At 39.4% G+C, this 14,874-nt stretch overlaps 1 protein-coding gene across 7 annotated transcripts in view; it reads right to left on the bottom strand.

Annotated features, from left to right (window-relative positions):
* Positions 1-14,874, bottom strand: part of CAB39L (calcium binding protein 39 like) — a 128,569-nt gene that overhangs the window by 51,964 nt on the left and 61,731 nt on the right. For all 7 annotated transcript variants that reach the window (XM_043578689.1, XM_043578671.1, XM_043578725.1 and 4 more), the window contains one exon: positions 8,487-8,605. In XM_043578689.1, the coding sequence (XP_043434624.1) occupies positions 8,487-8,605 (119 nt within the window). The remainder of the gene's footprint in view (positions 1-8,486; positions 8,606-14,874) is intronic.

Genomic DNA, 14,874 nt, shown 5'->3' with positions numbered 1-14,874 from the left:
ACAACATGATCTTAGGAACCACATGGTGAGGAAGGCAGAAGACCCTGCTGACCCAAAACATCTGCTCTGCACTATTATATGACAAATAAACTTATCTGGGAGTGAAGCCACTCCATTTTGTGGCCTTTTATAAAGTTTAAAGTTTGTTACGAGTTTAGCCTACTCTCATTTATGATACAACTGTATTTCCCTTTCCAGAACTGAAAGACACAATTTTCCAGTAAAAACAATATTTTCTACCAAAAAACAAAATAATCATAGTATACTACTTTGGTCAACAATGAATAATAATAATTACATACCCATGATAATTTAAATGTGAGTTTTAATAAAATAAAAAGTTGTGATAAAGTATATCGGGAGGATACGAGGAAGGAAAATAAAATAATGGTGGCAGTGAAAAAAAACTAAATTATCATCTAGTCTATAGAAAGTCAAAGGAACATTTTAAAAATTGATAAACCAAAAGATTAGTATAAGCTAGCTATTTAAAATATAGAGGTAAATACCAGATGAACAAATAAAAAAGATGAAAGTGGTTGTCTCTGGACAACGGGACTGAGGAATGGAGGAGGGAGAAGCAAAAAGCGGCTATGTGTTGGGGCACCTGGGTGGCTAAGTCAATTAAGCATCCAACTTCAACTTAGGACATGATCTCACGGTTTGTGGGTTTGAGCCCCACGTCAGGCTCTGTGCTGGTGGCTCAGAGCCTGGAGCCTGCTTTGGGTTCTGTGTCTCCTCGCTCTGCCGATTCCCTGCTAATGCTCTCTCTCTCTCTCTCTCTCTCTCTCTCTCTCTCTCAAAAATAAATGAACGTTAAAAAAAATTTTTTTTAAACTGCTGTATGTTGATATATCTGATTTTTAAACTACATGTTATGTATTATCTTGAAACAAATGGGTTTTTCTTTTTTTGTATTTTTTTAATTTGCATCCAAGTTAGTTATCATATAGTGCAACGATGATTTCAGGAGTAGATTCCTTAATGCCCCTCACCCATTTAGCCCATCCCCCCTCCCACAACCCCTCCAGTAAACCTCTGTTTGTTCTCCATATTTGTCTCTTATGTTTTCCCCCTCCTTGTTTTTATATTATTTTTGCTTTCCTTCCCTTGTGTTCATGTTTTGTGTCTTAAAGTCCTTATATGAGTGAAGTCATATATTTGTCTTTCTCTGACTGAGTAATTTTGCTTAGCATAACACCCTCTAGTTCCATCCACGTAGTTGCAAATGGCAGGATTTCATTCTTTTTGATTGCCGAGTAATACTACATTGTATATATATACACCACATCTTCTTTATCCATTCATCCGTCAATGGACACTTGGGTTCTTTCCATATTTTAGCTGGTGTCGATAATGCTGCTATAAACATTGGGGTACATGTGCCCCTTTGAAACAGCATACCTGTATCCCTTGTATAAATACCTAGTAGTGCAATTGCTGGATCGTAGGCTGGTTCTATTTTTAATTTTTTGAGGAAGCTCCATACTGTTTTCCAGAGTGGCTGCACCAGTTTTCATTCCTACCAGCAGAGCAAAACAGATCCTTTCTCCACATCCTTGCCAACATCTGTTGTTGCCTGAGTTGTTAATGTCAGCCATTCTGACAAGTGTAAGGTGGTATCTCATTGTGGTTTTGATTTGTATTTCCCTGATGATGAGTGATGTTGAACATTTTTCATGCACCGGCTGGCCATCTGGATGTCTACTTTGGAGAAGTGTCTCTTCATGTCTTTTGCCCATTTCTTCACTGGATTATTTGTTTTTTGGTGTTGAGTTTGATACATTCTTTATAGATTTTGGATACTAACCCTTTACTTGATATGTCGTTTACACATATCTTCTCCCATTCCGTCGATTGCCTTTTAGTTTTGCTGATTGTTTCCTTCCCTGTGCAGAAGATTTTATTTTGATGAGGTCCCAATAGTTCATTTTTGCTTTTGTTTCCCTTGCCTCCGGAGATGCATTAAGTAAGAAGTTGCTGAGGCCAAGGTCAAAGAGGTGTTTGCCTGCTTTCTCCTGGAGGATTTTGATGGCTTCCTGTCTTACATTTAGGTCTTTCATCCATTTTGAGTGTGTTTGGGGGTATGGTGTAAGAAAGTGGTCCAGGTTCATTTTTCTGCATGTTGCTGTCCAGTTTTCCCAGCACCACTTACTGAAGAGACTGTCTTTATTCCATTGGATATTCTTTCCTGCTTTGTCAAAGATTAGATGGCCATACGTTTGTGGGTCCATTTCTCAGTTCTCTATTCTGTTCCATTGATCTGTGTGTCTGCGTTTGTGCCAATACCATACTGTCTTGATGATTACAGCCTTGTAATACAGCTTGAAGTCTTGCTTCAAGAGGCAATCCTTGCTTCAGGAGGATTGTCATGCCTCCTGCTTTGGTTTTCTTTTTCAAGATTGCTTTGGCTACTCAGGGTCTTTTCTGTTTCCATACAAATTTTAGGATTGTTTGTTCTAGCTCTGTGAAGAATGCTGGTGTTTTTTTTTGATAGGGATTGCATTCAATATGTAGATTGCTTTGGGTAGTAGCTACATTTTAACAATATTTGTTCTTCTTATCCAGGAGCATGGAAAATTTTTCCGTGTTTTTGTGTCTTCTTCAATTTCTTTCATAAGCTTTCTACAGTTTTCAGTGTATAGATTTTTCACCTCTTTGGTTAGATTTATTCCTAGGTATTTTATGGGTTTTGGTGAAATTGTACATGGGATAAATTCCTTGATTTCTCTTTCGGTTGCTTCATTGTTGGTGTATAGGAATACAACCGATTTCTGTGCATTGATTTTATATCCTGCCACTTTGCTGAATTCATGGATCAGTTCTAGCAGTTTTTTGGTGGAATCTTTTGGGTTTTCCATATAGAGTATCATGTCATCTGCAAAGAGTGAAAGTTTGGCCTCCTCCTGGCCGATTTGGATGCCTTTTATTTCTTTGTGTTGTCTGATTGCAGAGGCTAAGACTTCCAATACTATGTTGAATAACAGTGGTGAGAGTGGACATCCCCATCTTGTTCCTGACCTTAGGGGGAAAGCTCTCAGTTTTTCCCCATTGAGGATGATATTAGCATTGGGTCTTTCATATATGGCTTTTATGATCTCGAGGTATGATCCCTCTCTCCCTACTCTCTTGAGGGTGTTTATCAAGGAAGGATGCTGTATTTTGTCAAATGCTTTCTCTGCATCTATTGAGAGGATCATATGGTTCTTGTCCTTTTTTTATTGATGTGATGAATCACATTGATTGTTTTGTGGATATTGAACCAGCCCTGCATCCCAGGTATAAATCCCGCTTGGTCATGGTGAAAAAAATTTTTAATGTATTGTTGGATTCGGTTGGCTAATATTTTCTTGAGGATTTTTGCATACATGTTCATCAGGGAAATTGGTCTATAGTTCTCCTTTTTAGTGGGGTCTTTGTCTGGTTTTGGAATCAAGGTCATGCTGGCTTCATAGAAAGAGTTTGGAAGTTTTCCTTCCATTTCTATTCTTTGGGACAGCTTCAAGAGAGTACATGTTAACTCTTCCTTAAATGTTTGGTAGAATTCCCCTGGAAAGCCATCTGGCCCTGGACTCTTGTTTTTTGGGGGGAGATTTTTGATTCCTAATTCGATTTCTTTACTGGTTATGGGTCTGTTCAAATTCTCTGTTTCTTCCTGTTTCAGTTTTGGTAGTGTATGTGTTTCTAGGAATTTGTCCATTTCTTCCAGATTGCCCATTTTATTGGCGTATAATTGCTCATAATATTCTCTTATTATTATTTTTATTTTGCTGTGTTGGTTGTGATCTCTCCTCTTTTGTTCTTGATTTTATTTATTTGGGTCCTTTCCTTTTTCTTTTTGGTCAAACTGGCTAGTGGTTTATCAGTTTTGTTAATTCGTTCAAAGAACCAGCTTCTGGTTTCATTGATCTGCTCTACTGTTTTTTGGTTTCGATGGCATTGATTTCTGCTCTAATCTTTATTATTTCCTGTCTTCTGGTTTCAGGTTTTATTTGCTATTCTTTTTCCAGCTCTTTAAGGTGTAAGGTTAGGTTGTGTATCTGAGACCTTTCTTCCTTCTTTAGGAAGGTCTGGATTGCTATATACTTCCCTCTTATGGGAACCTGCATCGCAGAGGTTTTGGGCTGTGGTGTTATGATTTTCACTGGCTTCCATGTACTTTTTAATTTCTTCCTTAACTTCTTGGTTAGCCCATTAATTCTTTAGTCGGATGTTCTTTAGTCTCCAAGTATTTGTTACCTTTCCGAATTTTTTCTTGTGGTTGATTTTGAGTTTCATAGCATCGTGGTCTGAAAATATGCATGGTATGATCTCGATCTTTTAGTACTTGTTGATGGCGGATTTGTGTCCCAGTATGTGATCTATTCTGGAGGATATTCCATGTGCACTGGAGAGGAATGTATATTCTGCTGCTTTAGGATGAAATGTTCAGAATATATCTGTTCAGTCCATCTGGTCCAGTGTGTCATTCAAAGCCATTGTTTTCTTGTTGATTTTCTGGTTTAGATGATCTGTCCATTGCTGTAAGTGCGGCATTGAATCCCCTACTATTATGGTATTATCAGTAAGTTTCTTTATTTTTGTGATTAATTCATTTATATATTTGGGTTTTGCCACATTTGGAGCATAAATGTTTACAGTTGTTAGGTCTTCTTGGTGGATAGACCCCTTAATTATGATATAATGCCTGCTTTACCTCTTATTACATTGTTTATTTTAAAGTCTAGGTTATCTGATATCAGTATGGCTATTCCGGCTTTCTTTTGTGACCATTAGCATGATAGATGGTTCTCCATTCCCTTACTTTCAATATGAAGATGTCTTTCGGTCTAAAGTGGGTCTCTTGTAAACAGCATATAGATGGATCTTGTTTTCTTATCCATTCTGTTACCCTATGTCTTTTGATGGGAGCATTTAGTTCATTGACATTTAGAGTGAGTACTGAAAGATATGAATTTATTGACATTGTGTTGCTTCTAGAGTTGGAGTTTCTGGTGGTGTTCTCTGGTCATTTCTAGTCTTTGATGCTTTTGGTATGTATGTATGTATGTATGTTTGTATATATGTATATATGTATGTATATCTTTTCTCCCCTAAGAGAGTCCCTGTTAAAATCTCTTCCAGGGCTGGTTTAGTGGTCACAAACTCCTTTAATTTTTGTTTGTGTGGGAAACTTTTTATTTCTCCTTCTATTTTGAATGACAGCCTTGCTGGATAAAGAATTCCTGGCTGCATATTTTTCTGATTCAGCACATTGAATATATCCTCCCACTCCTTTCTGGCCTGCCACATTTCTGTGGATAGGTCTGCTGCAAACCTGATCTGTATTCCCTTGTAGGTTAAGGACCCTTTTTTTCCCTTGCTGCTTTCATGATTCTTTCCTTGCCAGAGTAATTTGTGAATTTGACTATGGTATGTCTTGTTGGTGACTGTTTTGTATTGAATCTAATGTGAGTTCTCTGTGCTTCCTGGATTTTGATGTCTGTGTCTTTCCCCAGGTTAGCAAAGTTCTCTGCTATGATTTGCTCACATAACCTTTCTACCCACTTTTCTCTCTCTTCAATCTGGGACCCCTATGATTCTGATGTTGTTCCTTTTTAATGAGTCACTGATTTCTCTAATTCTTAAATCATGCTCTTTTGCCTTAGTCTCCCTCTTTTTTTCTGCTTCATTATTCCCCATAAGTTTGTCCTCTCTATCTCTGATTCTCTGCTCTGCCTCATGCATCCTTGTCATCATGGCATCCATTCGAGATTGCAGCTTAGTTATACCATTTTTTATTTGATCCTGACTAGCTTTTACTTCCTGTATCTCTGCAGAAAGGGATTCTAATCTGTTTTCGACTCCAGCTAGTATTCTTACTATCGTGATTCTAAATTCTGTTTCAGACATCTTGTTGCATCTGTGTTGGTCAAGTCCCTGGCAGTCGTTTCTTCCTGCTCTTTCTTTTGGGGTGAAATCCTTCATTTCGTCATTTTGAAGGGAGAAAAGTCATTAATGAGGTAAAAAAAAATTAAAATTAAAAAAATAAAATTAAAAAATTAATAACTACACACACACATATAAACCAAATTAATTATGCTAGATCCTAGGTGTGTTTTGGTCTGGGTGTTGAAAGGAGCTTAATAGATTAGAGAAAAAAGGGGAAAGAAAAAAAAAAGGAAATCATTTGAAAATTTGAAAAACTGAATACACTGAAATAGAATAAAATTAAATGATGGAAATAAAATAGAATTTGAAAAAAATTACACAAAAGTAAAAAATATAGTAGAAAAAAATTAAAGGTATTTTTAATAAAAATTGAAAATGAAAATTTTTCTGTATTTATGAAAAAGAAATGAAAGAGAAAAAGAAAATTGAATAGATGGACCAGTGAACAAACTGAAATATGATTGAAATGACTTAGTTTTCACCTAGAAGTCAAACTATGAATCGCTTTATATTCCATAAACTAAGCAGGTGGAGAGATTTGTGTTCCTGAAGAGTGAGGTTGGCCCAGTTGGACTGGGCTTAGTGTAACAACTCTGTTCTCCACTAGATGGCGCTGCTTAGTTTACTGGTGTGAATTGTTGCGGACCTTGTAGGTGTGTATACCTATGAGCGGGAGGGGTGAAAATGGCATCACCCAGCTACCCAGTCTTTAGTATCAGAACTCTGTTCTCCCCAACCATAATTGCCCACCCGTCCTTTGTCTCCGGCTTCTGTCCACTCCCCACTCCTACACTGTCCATGACCAAACCCCAGGCAGCTCCTCCCTCCTGAGTTTTATCTCAAATGTGGCTGTTTTTCCTGACCCTTACTTCTGAGGGACTGTGGCTTTGACCCATTCCGCCCCTCTGCGGGAGGGTCTAACTGAGCAATGGCTGGGTGCTGGCCACACCCAGGAACATTCACGGGAACGTGCTGCTGCTGATGCCCAGAGACTGCGGCTGGGTGCCAGCCCACCCCAGAAAAAGTTCCCGAGATGGTGTAGCAGCAGCGTTTCAGAGATTATGGAAAATCACAACAAGCATCTGGCACCAGGCTTCACCCCCAATGACCTTGTTCTAGCACCAGCAAATGTGGGTGTTCTTCTGAGGCCACTGGGGCCTTTCCCTGGGGGAGGCCACACAGCCTCTATCAGATGTCCTTCCAGCAGGGGAACCACCTCTCCTCATGTGGCCGGAAGACCCCCGGACTTCACTTTGCTCCAGGGGATTTGCCCTTCTTACCAGAGCACCTCCAGGTATCAAGCCGTGGAGTTTCAGACTCTGTGCTCCCCCTGTTTATAGAGTTCTAACGGAATTTAAGCCCTCTCCTTTCTCCTTTCTCCCTTTTTAGTTCAGTCCCTTTGGCTGTTTCCCCTTTTCCACTTTCTCTCCAGCTGATTTTGGGGGGGTGCTTTTCCCATACTCTCTCCTCCTCTCTGTCCTCTCTCCACAGGCAAAAACTGCTCCCTGCCCTCCACAGCTTCTCTCTCCCCCAGTTGACCTCTCCACACCGCATACCTGCTGAGTTCTGTGGTTCAGGTTGTACAGATCGTTGTGTTAATTCTCAAATCAGTTTTCTAGGTGTGCAGGATGCTTTAGTGTTGATCTGGCTGTATTTCATGGACGCGAGACACAAAAAAAACTTCCATGCTGTTCCACCATCTTGGGTCCTCCCCCCAATTAAGTATTTTTAAATGTACCAGGGAGGAAATGGGAGCTGAACAGAGATGAGATGGGGTAGGTATGGAACAGCATGCTAGGTTTGAGACTGTGAGGTAGAAAAATAGGGCAGAGGAGGAAGAAGACAGTCTGCTGTCCCCAAGACTTGCTACATCCAGATCTCTGGTCTTTGGGAGTTAGAGTAGACACAGAATGCCCTTGAAACATTTGTAAATGAGTATAGATATAAAAAAATAATAGAGATTCTATTATCTGACTAGACTTTTGTTTTTTGGCTCATATATATATATATATATATATATATATATATATATATATAAATATACATGTGTATATATATATGCTGCACAAGCAAATATGCTTCCCCACATGGAAGCATGTCACCTTGGCAGATGCTAGCCAGCCATTGGAAGGTGTGTGTGTGTGTGTGTGTGTGTGTGTGTGTGTGTCTGTCTGTGTGTGTGTGTACTGAGGTTCAGGGTCAGGGGATTTGGTCTCATGCAAACAGGAAAAGGGTAATTGCATAGCTAAGAAAAGGGCAGATTGAGAAACACAGTTAATAATATAATAAGAAGAGACAGAGATAACAGGAAAGTAGAGGAAAAAGAAATAGTAAATGGAAGGAACTCTATTTAGAAACATACAAAGAAAAGATTTTGCTGTAACCCATGTAATCATAGAAATGTAGATTTGGAGGGCTGACCTCAAGTATGGCAAATAGCTTTCCTGTGATTCCAAATGAGAACCCATCATATCTCAAATGAGGCTAATGCTATAATACTTTTAACAACTATTCTATAATCAAACCTACTTCTTTAAAGGAAACCATGTACCTACCCTTTGAGGAGCATAAACAGGATATGAGGATGAGCACTAATGTACTCCACAGTAGGACTCCGAGTGCCTATCTGTCTTCTCAGGATGTTGTTAAATATCTGGGTCACATCTTTTTTTCCCTGTTAAAGAAACAACCAACCATTAAATTGCACACTTGAAATAGTTTAATTATGGAGTGTAAGTTTTATCTCAAAAGCTGTGTATACACACATACACACACACCAAGAGAAATAGCACTCTTCTTTGTAATATCCCAAAACATTAACTTATTCTTGTCATATATCTTTAGTCAGCTGTACTTTCAGGCATTCAAACAGTCTACAAAATGGATGCAGCTCTTTTCCAAAGGATTTGCACTGTGGTTAATTTGAATAAGTAGAAGTCTGTTCTCACTGTCGTAAATGAAATGGCACAGAAGAATATAAAACAGCAGTGAATTGAATTCTTTATGCTTTTTTACTATTTAGCTTTATATAAGAAGAAATAAAGATTAACATTTTTAAGCCTTCATAAACAAGGAGGGAAAATGGTGAAGGAAAATAAAGATTTTAGGAAATGTAGGGTGGAATCAAATCCCTGTTTCTTACATGTACTTTTAAGTAATTTCTTCCCTCTACTTTATCCATTCCCAAGTTGGTGTATTACAAAAAAAAAAAAAAAAAAAAAAGATCAGTTTTCTATTAGGTGAATATATATGATTTAGGTGATATTAAGAGATCATATTTAACCTAGAGGACAGACGGAACCACTCAGTCCTAGTAGCTGAAGCCAGAAGAACTATAGCCAGTCTCAGACAGAACTTTTTAGAGTCCTCATATACCAGACTTCCAGTCTTACACACCCTACAACCTCAGGCTAGTCTGCTTCACCAACTGAAGCTCTGAATGGAATAGGAGGTTGTTTTCTGTTTTGTTTCTTTGTTTTGTTTTTTGTTTTTAAGATTTTATATTTAAGTAATCTCTACACCCAATGTGGGGCTTGAACTCACAACCCAGGGATTAAGAGTTGTGTGCTCTTCTGACTGAGCCATCCAGGTACCCAGAACAGGAGATTTTTATATGAAAATAAGGACAAGAATGACATTCAATTCTCAGTTCCTACGGCCCTGATTCTGGCCTTCATCTCTCAACTGAACTGTCAAAGAGCATCTTCCAGTTATGCCCTCCACTTCAAAGCAGTCTTCACTCTGCAGAGTGAGCTTACTAAAAATGCAAATAACTATGCCATTCTCTTCTCTTTTTAAAAATGTTTATTATTTTGAGAGAGAGAGAGAGAGAGAGAGAGAGAGAGAGAGAGAGAGAGAAAGCACATGGGCAGGAAAGGGGCAGAGAGAAAGGGAAAGAGAGAATACCAAGCAGGCTCCATGCTGTCAGCTCAGAGCCTGACATGGGGCTCGATCCCATGAACTGTGAGATCATGATCTGAGTTGAAATCAAGAGTTGGACACTTAACCGACTGAGCCACCAAGGCGCCCCACCATTCTATTCTCTTATTCTCTTCAGTGCCCCCCTTTTGCTTTGAAAAATTCCAACACCTTCCATGATCTGAACCTTGCCTACCTTTCCAGCCACTTCTCTTACTTTTCAATTCCTACTTCAAGTTCTATTAATAACAAATTGCTGTATTGCATATACTTATACACAATCTTTCATTTCTGTACCTTTGTTCGTGTTGTATTTGTCCTGAATGCTCTTCCTTCCTTTCTTTTCCTAGCTAAATCTTAGTCATCCTGTAATCAGGGCATAGGGGTGCAAGAGTACCTGGTTCTGGGGGTCCCAAACAGACCAGGTTAAGCCACGTGCCACTCACAAAATCCACAAGAAGAGAGATGAGTGAGGGTGACCCAAGAAAGGGATTTATTTTGGTGAGGCCAACACTAGGAAGACAGCAGACTAGCGTCTCAAAGACTGTTTCCAAAGTGCTGAAAATACTTCTAGGTTTATATAAGGAGAATGTGGGACAAAGGTTGGTGGGTACATGTGGGTAAGCTGTAAAGATCATTGTCTTGGGGTCAGTCACGTGGGGTCTTGCTGATGTCAGAGCAGACCTCATTGCTTGCAGGGGTAGTTGTGGTTCCCGCCAAGGGATGCTTTGCCTGCAGGGGTCTTTTGCCTAAGTTAAGAGATAAGCTGGAAAGAACAACTTAATCAATACGAAAGGACAGACAGGTCAAAATGGAGGTAGTCAAAGTCCTCTTTTAATCCTTCAGATTCAGTTCAGGAGTACTCATCTCTGAGATAACTGTTCTTCTCTGTATTACAACAGCATCTTTGCCTACGTAGACCAGTAGGTCTCCTCTTTCCTGTCTACCGCTACCTCCATCTCTACCACGGTCAACTTATGAAGAAGTGCTTGCTCTGTGACAGGCACTTATACTAAGAACTTTATATGTATTTTCCAATCCTCATAACAACCTTATAATGTACATCTTATAAGTAAGGAAATTAAGGACTAGTAAGGTTACCTTACTCAGGTGGCATGTGAGAAAGCCACAACTCCATCCCAAACTGATGGAATCCAGAGTCTAGGTTCTTAGCCATCATACTAAGCTGACTCCAACAATGAGCACAGAACACTGAAATTAATGAATTTCGTCTCTAAAGTCCTCATCACACTGTTAGCTCCCAAGGAAAGCCATATTTCAATGTCCATAGTAGGGACCAATAGATAGTAGCATTCAATATTGACTGCCCTGACTTACTACTTTAGAGGCATAGTCATTTGTAAACCCTTCAGCACAAACAGAGACCACTGAATCTCGCTTATCTATTATTGAGGCACTTTTTTAATAATAAAAGAACTAGGACTCAAAAGGAAAAGAAGACAATAAGATTATTCAATTAATTACTCAATCTTAAAGCTATTAGACATATGAAATGTGCACTAAGGACTGATTAAGAATACTAACATAGAAAAATATTCTTAAAGAATATCTGAAAGGATAAAATATTCTTAAAGGATTAACTTTATCAAAAATTGGCTTGAGGGCACCTGGGTGGCTCGGTCAGTTAAGCATCAGGCTTTTTATTTTGGCTCAGGTCGTGATCTTACAGTTTGTGAGTTCAAACCCCACATCAGGCTGTGCGCTGACAGTGTGGAGCCTAATTGGGATTTTCTCTCTCCCCCTGTCTCTGCCCCTTCCCTACTCGTGTGTGCACCTGTGTGTGTGCTCTCTCTCTCTCGAAAATAAATAAACTTAAAAAAAACTGGCTCGAAATGGATCACAGACTTAAATATAAAATGTAGAACTATAAAACTTCTAGAAATAAATAGAGGAAAATCCTCAGGAACTAGATTTAGGCATATAATTCTTAAACTTGACACTAAAAGCACAATCTGTAAAACAAAAACAGACTTGTTTAAGACAAGTCTTAAATAGACTTCATCAAAATTCAGGACTTAAGCTTTGCAAAAGATCTTATTAATAGTATGAAAAGACAAGCTACAGACTAGGAGAACTTCATAACATATATATGACAAAAACCTAGTGTCTAGAATATGTAAAGAGTCCTCAGAACTTTTTTTTGAATGTTTATTTATTTTGAGAGAGAGACAGAGAACAAGCAGGGAAGTTGCAGAGATGGAGAGAGAGAATCCCAAGCAGGCTCCACACTCACCACAGAGCCCGATACGGGGCTCGATCTTATGACCATGAATGATGTTCTGAGCTGAAATCAAGAGTCAGATGCTTAACTGACTGAGCCACCCAGGTGCTCCCCTCAGAACTTAACAGTACAAAATACAAACCAATTAGAAAATGGGCAAAAGACATGAAGAGATATTTCACTAAATATCTGCAGATGACTACAAGCACATAAAAGATGTTCAACATAATTAGCCATTAGGGAAATGCAAATTAAGACCACCAGGAGAAATTACTACATATACCTATCAAAATGGCTAAAATAAAAAAGTGACAACAGCAAATGCTGACAAAGATGCAGAGAAACTGCACTTGTACACTGCTGGTGGGAGATCTAATATATATGGTCAATCTGGAAAACGATTTGGCAATTTCTTTAAAAACTTAACATGCAACTACTCTATTGGTATTGCACTCCTAGTATTTATCACAGAGAAATGAAACCTGGCCATGAATGTTCATAGCAGCTTTATTTATGATAACCAAAAGCTAGAAACAACCTAGAAATCCTTCCACAGGTAAATGGTGAAACAGACTATGCTACATCCATACCAGGGGCTCAGCAATAAAAAAGGAGTGATTTTTTTTTTAAAGCTTACTTATTTATTATTTGGGTGAGGGGCAAAGAGAAGGAAGGGAGAGAGAGAAACCCAAGCAGGCTCTGTGCCACTAGTGTGGAGCCCGATGCAGGGCTGGATCTCACAAACTCTGAGATCATGATCTGAGCAGAATTCAAGAGTCAGATGCTTAACTGACTGAGCCACTCAGGTGCCCCCAAAAGGAATGAACTTTGATACATGCAACAGCCTGGATGAATCTTGGGGAATTATGCTGAGTGAAAAGTGCCAGCAACAAAAGGTTACACAATCTAAATGTCCATCGACAGACAAATGGGTAAGAGAGATGTGATATATATACACTGTAATATCACACAGCTATAAAAAAGAATAAGATTGTGCCATCTGAGACAATATGGATGGACATAAAGAGTATTATTCTAAGTGAAATAAGTCAGACTGAGGAAGATGAATACCATATGATTTCACTCATGTGGAATCTAAAAAAAAAACCCACAAATGAATACACAAGTAAAATGCAGTAATAGACCTATAAACACAGAATGAATTCATGGTTACCAGAGGAGAGGAAAGTGGGGGTATTGGTAAAATGGGTGAAGGGGAGTAGGAAAACAGGCTTCCAGTTATGGAAGAAATAAATCAAGACAGCATAATGAAAATAGTCAGTGATATTGTAATAGTGATATATGGGAATAGATGGTAGCTACACTTGTGGTGAGTACAGCATAAATTATAAACTTATGGAATCACTATGTTGTACACCTGAAACTAATGTAACATTGTGTGTCAACTCAAAAAAAATTTTTAAAGGATTACACATTGTCCAGTTACATGATATTCTTGAATTGACAAAATTACAGAAATGAAGAACAGATTAGTGGTTGCTAGAGGTCAGAGGTGAGTGGCTATAAAAGGGCAAGTGGAGGGATCTTTGTAGTAATGGAAAATTTCTATATCTTGACTTTATCAATATCAATATCCTCATCACGTTACTGCCCTATAGTTTTGCAGGATATTGCCATCAGGGAAACTGGGCAAGGTACATGAGATTTCCCTGCATTATTTATTATTGCTTTTCTTATTGGAGCAAGCTGGTGGAAGAAAGCAGGGGAAGCACCCACTAGCTCTTCTGGGCCCTTTGGAAGACTGTAGCCAGCAAGTAGATCCATGTTAATTAAAGGCCAGAACCTCACACAGCAGCTTGTAAAGTATGCATCAAACCCCCTTCCAGAGAAAGACTGGGAGATGGTTGTTCCTGTCGGCTTCCTCTGTGCCTAGCCCGGGGGAGTCAGGGATAGTTACAGCAAGTGCTCATGCACCCGTGAACTGCTCCTTTGTTTGCTAGAGTCCTTTGGGACTCGTGAATGCAAGCCCTTTTAGCTTTCATACATAGGTGATTTGGGGGCCCATCCCTCAGCTGACAGCCTTAAAAGTAGGGGCACTAGATGTGTGGTTCAAACCCTCTGCTCCTCAAAGAGAAGATGGGTGTTAGGATTCCCTCCCAACAGCATGGTGCTATGCCAGTGGGTAGGGTCTATGGCCAGAGTATGTCTCAGCTTTTCCCACTCTTTTTTTTTTTTTTTTTAATTTTTTTTTCAACATTTATTTATTTTTGGGACAGAGAGAGACAGAGCATGAACAGGGGAGGGGCAGAGAGAGAGGGAGACACAGAATTGGAAACAGGCTCCAGGCTCTGGGACATCAGCCCAGAGCCTGACGCGGGGCTCGAACTCACGGACCGCGAGATCGTGACCTGGCTGAAGTCGGACGCTTAACCGACTGCGCCACCCAGGCGCCCCTTCCCACTCATTTTGATGTGGGTATTTTCTCAGTTGCTCAATGAGTAGGGATCACTTAGCTGAATTTCTGCATTTCTCTCAGAGGGAATTCCCACACGTATAACTGTACATTCTGTTTATCCATAGGAGGAGGGAAATTCAGGAGCCTCCTATGCTGTCATCTAAGTCCAGAGTCCCAGAATTAATTTTTTTAAATATTTTAATGTTTATTTATTTTTGAGAGAGAGAGACAGAGCACAAGTGGGGGAGGGGCAGAGAGAGAGGGAGACACAGAATCTGAAGCAGGCTCCAGGCTCCAGGCTCCAGGCTCCAAGTTGTGAGCACAGAGTCTGATGTGGGGCTCAAATTTATAAACTGTGAGATCATGA

Source organism: Prionailurus bengalensis, chromosome A1, assembly GCF_016509475.1.
Source record: "Prionailurus bengalensis isolate Pbe53 chromosome A1, Fcat_Pben_1.1_paternal_pri, whole genome shotgun sequence".
Classification (NCBI taxonomy): Eukaryota; Metazoa; Chordata; class Mammalia; order Carnivora; family Felidae; genus Prionailurus; species Prionailurus bengalensis.
This window is presented reverse-complemented; position numbering and strand designations above follow the sequence as displayed.